This window comes from Oncorhynchus mykiss, chromosome 3 (genome assembly GCF_057628025.1).
Source record: "Oncorhynchus mykiss isolate SJ-2025 chromosome 3, ASM5762802v1, whole genome shotgun sequence".
Classification (NCBI taxonomy): Eukaryota; Metazoa; Chordata; class Actinopteri; order Salmoniformes; family Salmonidae; genus Oncorhynchus; species Oncorhynchus mykiss.
In genome coordinates this window covers 73,666,815-73,676,693 of record NC_143024.1, presented here as the reverse complement: position 1 = coordinate 73,676,693, position 9,879 = coordinate 73,666,815, and the positions used below count along the sequence as shown (strand labels likewise).

Genomic DNA, 9,879 nt, shown 5'->3' with positions numbered 1-9,879 from the left:
GTGCAAAACAGCTCGAGCTGCTCAGTGAGGTTGGATGGAGAGCATTTGTGAACAGCAGTTTTCAGTTCTTTCCACAGTTTCTCGATTGGATTCAGGTCTGGACTTTGACTTGGCCATTCTAACACTTGGATATGTTTATTTTTGAACCATTCCATTGTAGATTTTGCTTTATGTTTTGGATCATTGTCTTGTTGGAAGACAAATCTCCGTCCCAGTCTCAGGTCTTTTGCAGACTCCATCAGGTTTTCTTCCAGAATGGTCCTGTATTTGGCTCCATCCATCTTCCCATCAATTTTAACCATCTTCCCTGTCCCTGCTGAAGAAAAGCAGGCCCAAACCATGATGCTGCCACCACCATGTTTGACAGTGGGGATGGTGTGTTCAGCTGTGTTGCTTTTACGCCAAACATAACGTTTTGCATTGTTGCCAAAAAGTTCAATTTTGGTTTCATCTGACCAGAGCACCTTCTTCCACATGTTTGGTGTGTCTCCCAGGTGCCTTGGGGCAAACCTTAAACAACACTTTTTATGGATATCTTTAAGAAATGGCTTTCTTCTTGCCACTCTTCCATAAAGGCCAGATTTGTGCAATATACGACTGATTGTTGTCCTATGGACAGAGTCTCCCACCTCAGCTGTAGATCTCTGCAGTTCATCCAGAGTGATCATGGGCCTCTTGGCTGCATCTCTGATCAGTCTTCTCCTTGTATGAGCTGAAAGTTTAGAGGGACGGCCAGGTCTTGGTAGATTTGCAGTGGTCTGATACTCCTTCCATTTCAATATTATCGCTTGCACAGTGCTCCTTGGGATGTTTAAAGCTTGGGAAATCTTTTTGTATCCAAATCCGGCTTTAAACTTCTTCACAACAGTATCTCGGACCTGCCTGGTGTGTTCCTTGTTCTTCATGATGATCTCTGCGCTTTTAACGGACCTCTGAGACTATCACAGTGCAGGTGCATTTATACGGAGACTTGATTACACACAGGTGGATTGTATTTATCATCATTAGTCATTTAGGTCAACATTGGATCATTCAGAGATCCTCACTGAACTTCTGGAGAGAGTTTGCTGCACTGAAAGTAAAGGGGCTGAATAATTTTGCACGCCCAATTTTTCAGTTTTTGATTTGTTAAAAAAGTTTGAAATATCCAATAAATGTCGTTCCACTTCATGATTGTGTCCCACTTGTTGTTGATTCTTCACAAAAAAATACAGTTTTATATCTTTATGTTTGAAGCCTGAAATGTGGCAAAAGGTCGCAAAGTTCAAGGGGGCCGAATACTTTCGCAAGGCACTGTATATACAAGGCGGTGTCAGAGGAAGGCCCTAAAAATTGTCAAAGACTCCAGCCACCCAAGTCATTGATTGTTCTGCCTGCTACCGCACGGCAAGCGGTACCAATGCACCAACTCTTGAACCAACAAGACCTGAAACGGTTTCTAACCCCAAGCCATAACTCAGCTGAATAATTAGTCCAGATAGCTGTTTGGTTAACTGTTTAACTATCAGTCCAGATTCTGACCCCTTAGTTTCCTAAACATGGTAGCCACTTGACTCTTCATTCCTCTTTTTACTCCTGTCAATTTAGAGTCTAGACCCCTCACCCAGCTTCTCTCAATATGTGGAAGTGTGTAGGCTAGCCGAGTAAAGTCTACCCATGTTACAGTTTACTCCTGTCAATTTACAGTTTCAATTGTGGACAGGTTGAGTTCTTCAAGTAGGCTCGGCTTTACAGGGTAGGGTAATACTGTACACTAGGTGTTTGCTGAGGACAATAGTTTTTTTTATACAAATTATTTTCTGATTCTTTATGTGCAAGTGTAGCATGTATTGCTGATTTCATGATAAATGATCTCTTCTTGAACCCCAGACAGACATGGAGTATGTGTTGGTCATGACACCAGCCAGACAATGTTTAATAAAACACTGAAACCAGATTTACAATCACAATTGAAAGGTCGTTAGCATTTCATAGATTGATATATGTTTGTATGTTGTGTATGACGTCAAACCAGTGATGTATAGATCAACAGTTCAGTTTAGAAAAACCCAAAGCACCAAAAACGTCTGTAAGAAAGACGCTTTGTAAATCATCTTGCTACATCTGAGCTACTAAGCATGTGAAACATAAGCAAGCAATTCAAACTTTTTGTGAGAGAGAGATTACATGTAAACCAATCATTATTTCAATATCTCAATGTTGTCATCAATTACATGATATACTCTGTCCTCTAGGATTATTCTGCCGTTTCTTTGCATACTCCAAAAATATACCCTCTTTCCTCTCTTGTTCCTTTTTCTCCTTTGAAATGTGTTTAATCATTTTGTAGGTGAACATTCATTGCAGCTGTAGCCAGATTACAACTCATTTGTGTTTCCTTTGAAGGAAATAAAGCTTAACAGAGCACCCCATCATATTAATGCAGTTTGGTATCTTAAAGACAGACATCCACTTCATCCAATGTGCAGTCTAGCTGCTAGATAAATATAGATATTTTTACTTTAGAGTGCTTCTGATAATTGTGCTTCCAAAATTGCAACCCATTCACCGGGCTCTGGTCAAAAGTAGTGCACTATATACAGTACCAGTCAAAGGTTTGGACACACCTACTCATTCCAGAGTTTTTCCTTATTTTTTATTATTTGCTACATTGTAGAATAATAGCGATTACATCAAAACTACAAAATAACACACATGGAATCATGTAGTAAGCCAAAAAGTGTTATATCAAAATACATTTTAGATTCTTCAAAGTAGCCACCCTTTGCCTTGATGATAGTTTTGCACACTCTTGGCATTCTCTCAACCAGCTTCATGAGGTGCCTTCTTAAAATTTAATTTATGTCCTTCTTAATGCATTTTAGAAAATCAGTTGTGTTGTGACAAGGTAGGGGTGGTATACAGAAGATAGCTCTATTTGGTAAAAGACCCAGTCCATATTGTGGCAAGAACAGCTCAAATAAGCAAAGAGAAACAACAGTCCATTGTTACTTTAAGACATGAAGGTCAGTCAATACGGAAAATGTAAATAACTTTTAAAGTTTCTTCAACTGCAGTCTGAAAAACCATCAATCGCGATGAGGAAACTGGCTCTCATGAGGACTGCCAAAGGAAAGGAAGACCCAGAGTTACCTCTGCTGCAGAGGATACGTTCATTAGAGTTACCAGTCTCAGAAATTGCAGCCCAAATAAATGCTTCACAGAGTTCAAGTAACTGCGTAAATCAGGCCTTCATGGTCGGATTGCTGCAAAGAAACCACTACTAAAGGACACCAATAATAAAGGAGAGACTTGCTTGGGCCAAGAAACACGAGCAATGGACATTAGTCTAGTGGAAATCTGTCCTTTGGTTTGATGAGTCCAAATTTGAGAGTTTTGGTTCCACCCGTCATGTCTTTGTGAGACGCAGAGTATCTCTGCATGTGTGGTTCCCACTGTGAAGCATGGAGGAGGAGGTATGATGGTGCTTTGCTGGTGACACTGTCAATGATTTATTTAGAATTAAAGGCACACTTAACCAGCATGGCTACCAGGGCATCCTGCAGCGATACGCCATCCCATCTGGTTTGCAATTAGTGGGACTATCATTTGTTTTTCAACAGGACAATGACCCAAAATACACCTACAGCCTGTGTAAGGGCTATTTGACCAAAGAGAGTGATGGAGTGCTGCATCAGATGACCTGGCCTCCACAATCACCCGACCTCAACCCAATTGAGATGGTTTGGGAGGAGTTGGACCACAGAGTGAAGGAAACAAGTGCTCAGCATATGTGGGAATTCCTTCAAGACTGTTGGACAAGCATTCCAGGTGAAGCTGGTTGAGAGAATGCCAAGAGTGTACAAAGCTGTCAAAGGCAAAGGATGGCTACTTTGAAGAATCTCAAATATGAAATATATTTATTTGTTTAACACTTGTTGGGTTACTACATGATTCCATATGTGTTATTTCATAGTTTTGATGTCTTCAATATTATTCTACAAAGTAGACAATAGTAAAAATAAAGAAACCCTTGAATGATTAGGTGTGTCCCAACTTTTGACTGGTACTGTAGGTAGTAATAGGGTGCCATTTGGGATGCAGTCATTGTCACTCCTCCAGCAAAGTCCCATGCAAGGCTCCCAATCATTCTCCAAATGTATACCCACACATTTAGCACGGTTAAATGAAAATGTTGTTTGTGCAAAAAAAAGATTATGAAAACAAAGAATTAAACAAAAATAATACAAAACAACAACTAAAAAATGATCTACATTCAGCTATGACTTATCTAAATTGTGACAATGGTTAAAAAATAAACGTGCAATAGTGCAATTTCTCAGTTTTCTGTCTGCAAACACTTTTCTTTCCATCTTGTCTCCATATGTTGTCCCATATGTCATCCCTTGGGGCTGCAACATTTCTGTAACTTTCCCCAAATTCCCAGGTTTTCCATAAATCCTGGTTTAATGACTGCAGATTTCCTGCTTATTTCCTCATGATTCCAAAATATTCAAACCAAGATTTCTAGAAAACCTGGGAAGTTAGAGGAATTTTGCAACCCTGTCATCACTGCACAGGGACACGCCTTAGATGATCAGTGGTGGGTCCGCCGCATATTGCTTCTGCCAGAGTTCCCCCGGCTCTGGTCCCTCAGTACCTGGTCCCAACGCCTCACCTTCCTCCCCATACGGTCCTTCCACTTCTGTGCAATGGAGCCTTCGATGAGCAGAAGCCTACATGTATGACAGACAGGTACAGTGCCTTCAGAAAGTACACACACCCCTTGACTTGTTCCACATTTTGTTGTGTTACAGACGGAATTTAAAATTTATTAAATTGAGATTTTGTGACAATGATCAATACCCCATAATGTCAGTGGAATTTTGTTTTTAGAAATGTTTACAAATTAATTAGAAATTAAAAGCTGAAATGTCTTGATTCAATAGTGTTCAACCCATTTGTTATGGCAAGCCTAAATACATTCAGAAGTAGAAATAAGCTTAACAAGTCACATAATAAGTTGCATGGACACTGTGTGCAATAATAATTGTTAACATGATTTTAAAATGACTACCCCATCTCTGTACCCGACACATACAGATAATTGTAAAGGTCACCGAGTTGAGCAGTGAATTAAGCACAGATTCAACCACAAAGACCAGGGAGTATTTTCCCTTCATATTCTCCAGAAGGGTGGTGGTTGCATCATGTTATGGGTATGCTTGTCATTGGCAAGGACTAGGGAGTTTTTTTATGTTGATAAAAATAAACAGAATGGAGCTTAACACAGGCAAAAGCCTTTAGGAAAATCTGGTTCAGTCTGCTTTCCAACAGACACAGGGAAACTAATTCAACTTTCAGCAGGACAATAACCTAAAAGAACAAGACATATACACTGTGGGTACAAAACATTAGGAACACATTCCTAATACTGAGTTGCACCCCCTTTTGCCCTCAGAACAGCCTCAATTAATTAGGGCTGTGTTGTTGTAATGTGTCAAGAATTCCACAGGGATGGGCCCATGTTTACTCCAATGCTTCCCACAGTTGTGTCATTCCTTTTCCTCATTTAACTGTAAGATGTAAATATTGTGTTTTTTTATTGTTCCTTGAGGCGGTTGCCATATACCTGTGATGTCCTTTGGGTGGTGGACCATTCTTGATACATATGGGACACTGTTGAGTGTGAACATTCCATCAGTGTTGCAGTTCTTGACACACTCAAATCAGCGTGCCTGGCAACTTCTACCTCCCTAAACCCTTCAATGGTTAATTCTGAAATCCATCTAGATAAACACAAGACACTGCAATAACCTTCACCCTCCACACTGCCGCACCTCACATAGTCAATTCTCTATCAGATACAAAGGTACCATACTCTGGAATTGTTATCTTCACATTGCCAAAACCTCAATAACTTCAAGTCAAGATTGGGGGTCAGCCTGATGAACCAAACTACTCAGTAATCTCCTCCATATAGCCCAACTCTTACATCCACACATGCACACACACATTTAAACAAAACATGTACCGTTTATTTGGATTTTTTTGTGATTGTTGATCGGTTCATTTGTACATTTGTGATTAGCAGGTTTTGTTATTTGTTTTAACAAGCCTTTTTTATTTTTGTACTTATGTATTGTATATATATTCTGTTTTTTTTATATAAAGCCCTTGTCCTTCCAACCATACCTGCACATCATTTTTTATTTTGTTTTCATCTGTATTGTTGTTTATCACTTTTCTTTGGTGCAAATAAATTAAACCTAAATTAAATACATTTTAACACAACAAAATTGAAAAAAAGCCAAGGGGTGTAAATACTTTCTGAAGACACTATAGATGGCATGGGTTACAATGTGGTATGAACTACAATAGTCAACTATCCCATTAATGATTGTAGGCTACAGTAGGTCCTACAGCCTTCCTTAATTAAATGAAGAACAGGGTCGGAGTTGTTTACATTTCAATTCCGTCAATTCAGAAAGTACGCTGTAAATTCCATTCCATTTCAGCTCCATTGCTTTTCAATTATGACATTTGGAATTGACCGCTATCCTGATGTAGACAATAGTCAACTATCCCATGAATGATTGTTGCTATTAGAGAGCCAGTAATATGACTGGCTCAAGACATACCTGGACCTCTCCTCATTCTCATAACCCATGATGATGTACTCGTCGTTGGCGGTGAGAGGAGGACAGGGACAGCCAGAGTTGTAGTGCAGTGTGACGGTATCACGAGGGATGTTAACAAAGGAAGACTTCAGGATGTCTTTGACCTCCACGATTGCAGTCAAGTCATGATTCCTGTTTTTAATCTCCTTCACCCTTGCACGAATCACTGGGAAGAAAACATTAAACACGATTTTAGTTTGTTTGATTATTTTAAAGGATACTTTACATTTGAAGCCTACTTGTTTGACTGAACATATGGGGCCGGTTTCCTGGAAACTAACTAAGCCTAGTCCAAGACTACTTTTGGAGGAGATTCCATTGAGAATACATTCATAGTCCTGGACTAAAAAGCAATCTGTGTCTAGAAAATCATCCTTCAGAGTTTTAGGACAATGATAAAATCATGCATTGTTATAATCAGCTTCTAAGTAACATCATCACTCTCATTCTATAATATGTTCCCACTCTTATGAACTGCAAAAATAATTGCCTATGAAAATCATTCAGAAAACAGTAAATATGTAATAGCTCACCATAGTTGTAATTATTCTTTAGGTAGGTCTTGAGACCCAGTTTAACTGACTTGCACTTGCAACGATCTGAAACAATAAATGAATAATGTGATACATTGTAGAACATCTGGGATTGAAATAGCCCTATAAATCTACACGTTTTTGAATAGCAAAATTACATTCTTGAAATTCATGTAATGAAAAACATGAGGTGAAAATCTATACCATATTCTAATATAATACTGTTCAGATTATTTTGCACTAAATTCAATAGCCAAACATAATTTTTAAGCTACATTTGCAGTATGTACTAACAGCTCCATGTAAAAGTATCCAAATGTTTGATGAAGCAAAGAAAATGTGATTATTATTTTACCATTGTTGGCTCCTTTACAGTTGACATTGTGAGAATCACTTGGAAAGTCAGGAGTTGATTCTGAATAAAACCAACTATGATGAGAACATTTTCACTCAATAACAGTATTAACTTCACAAGTAGCCTCTAATGTCATAGGCCAGTGTAGTTCCATTTTTTTTTGTCATTTTATAGTGGTAACATAATAAATGGTCATGTTTAATTCACAGAACATTCAAGGGCCACATGCATCTTACCAGATGAGCATTTTGTGGGGTCCTGATAGTAAGGGTTGTCTAAGTAACAGACAGGAATAAAGTTTACTTATAAGCGGCTGCTGTAGAGAATTTTATAGACTACAGATATTCTCATCGTCATACTTTTTTCCTTTTATCTTTGTCTTTATTATGTGAGTTAGCCTGTATTTATTCACAATACCTATTTCAGAACTACGCTATGGAATCTTCATCATCCCCCATATCCTACCTGGTCCTTCTGCTTTTACAATGGCCTCAGGTGAGATACAGACTCCCCGGTCGTAGACTGGCAGATCCTCGCAGGCCAAGCTCTCTGGCCAGGTGTGATTATACCGTTTCATCACAGGTTCACAGCCGCATTTCGCACGCTCACACACCGACTTGCAGGGCTTGATAGGGTCGTGTTGGAAGTCAATCGTGCATATTGGGGCGTACATGGCGCACAGAAAGAACAGTAAATCTGTACTACACTGGGTGCCAAGAAGCCCTTCAAACTGCTCAATGGCCAGGACTGCGTTCGCCTGGGTGCTGTGGTGGAGGTGGTTGGGCATTTTCGTCATGTTCCAGGGCATGGACTTGCACAGAGGGATCCGAATGGGCTCACATGCCGCCGAAGACGCTCTGGGTATACTAAACAGACAGGTAACCGCGAGGAAAGAGACGAATAACTCGTGGGAAAACATGATCATCCTCAGTTATATGCTGACAGTTGGTTTAGGATAAACAATAAATCTAAATGCAATGTCTGGTTATGAAGTCGGAATGGATAAACTTAAACGCGTAATGAAATCCTAAAATATATAGCTAGCCTAAAGTTGTCTGTCTACCCGGACGTGTCTAAACTTTGCGTCACGTAAAAGGAAAGAGGTTCAAACGTCATCTTTTGTGCGTAAAACCAAAATAACCTATTTGATATCGAATTCCTCGTGGACGGTGAAGATTGATTTCGATTTCCAACTGTTTTGTTGCTTATTCCATTGGCGCGTGTGTGATCATATTGCGGGTGGGCTTGTGGCTCCGCTCTCTCTATCTCCTCCTTCCCAGACTAGTTAGCACTGCAGTGATTGCTCGTTGGAATCGGACTGACCTCAGTCTGCGGGACCAGCTTTTTTACCCTTTACAAATTTCCTCTATCATCATCATGCCTGTCTGACCCTCCTACTCCTGATTCAAGCCAACACCAAGCAGGACTGGAGAACTTGCCCCATAGCCTTCTTTGAAAAATATGTACATTAAACTAGTTCTGGGATGGGCAACTGGCGGATCAATTTCCACACACGCAAATATATATATACAGTACCAGTCAAAAGTTTGGACACACCTACTCATTCAAGGGTTTTTCTTTATTTTTGGACACACCTACTCATTCAAGGGTTTTTCTTTATTTGTACTATTTTCTACATTGTAGAATAATAGTGAAGACAACTATGAAATTACACATATGGAATCATGTAGCAACCAAAAAAGTGTTAAACAAATCAAAATATATTTTATATTTGAGATTCTTCAAATAGCCACCCTTTGCCTTGATAACAGCTTTGCACACTCTTAGCATTCTCTCAACCAGCTTCACCTGCAATGATTTTTCCAACAGTTGAAGGAGTTCCCACATATGCTGAGCACTTGTTTGATGCTTTTCCTTCACTCTGCCGTCCGACTCATCCCAAACCATCTCAATTGGGTCGAGGTCGGATGATTGTGGAGGCCAGGTCATCTGATGCAGCACCATCACTCTCCTTCTTGGTCAAATAGGCCTTACACAGGCCGGAGACTGTTGGAAATTCATTGCAGGTGAAGCTGGTTGAGAGAATGCCAAGAGTGTTTGAAAAATCTCCAATATAAAATATATTTTGATTTGTTTATCACTTCTTTGGTTACTACATGATTCCATATGAGTAATTTCATAGTTCTGATGTCTTTACTATTATTCTACAATGTAGAAAATAGTCAAATAAAGAAAAACCCTGGAATGAGTAGGTGTTCTAAAAGTTTTGACCGGTAGTGTGTGTATTTTTACAGTGCATTCAGAAAGTATTCAGACCCCATGACTTTTTCCACATTTTGTTACATTTCGTCCTTGTTCTACCATTTATTAA

At 39.4% G+C, this 9,879-nt stretch overlaps 1 protein-coding gene across 3 annotated transcripts; it reads right to left on the bottom strand.

Annotated features, from left to right (window-relative positions):
• Nucleotides 1-1,881: 1,881 nt before the first annotated feature.
• LOC110520325 (secreted frizzled-related protein 3) lies at nucleotides 1,882-9,049 on the bottom strand. 3 transcript variants are annotated; one of them, XM_021597566.3, is made up of 6 exons: nucleotides 8,013-9,049; nucleotides 7,784-7,822; nucleotides 7,548-7,607; nucleotides 7,193-7,258; nucleotides 6,621-6,825; nucleotides 1,882-4,715 (listed from the first exon to the last, which is right to left on the bottom strand). In XM_021597566.3, the coding sequence occupies exons 1-6, from the start codon at nucleotides 8,470-8,472 to the stop codon at nucleotides 4,577-4,579; spliced, it is 969 nt and encodes a 322-aa protein (XP_021453241.2). In that variant the 5' UTR covers nucleotides 8,473-9,049; the 3' UTR covers nucleotides 1,882-4,576. The 3 variants fall into 3 exon arrangements, with proteins under 3 accessions (XP_021453241.2, XP_021453242.1, XP_021453243.1); XM_021597567.3 differs by lacking the exon at nucleotides 7,784-7,822 and having other exon boundaries at nucleotides 8,013-9,038; XM_021597568.3 differs by lacking the exons at nucleotides 7,548-7,607; nucleotides 7,784-7,822 and having other exon boundaries at nucleotides 8,013-9,038.
• Nucleotides 9,050-9,879: the final 830 nt, after the last annotated feature.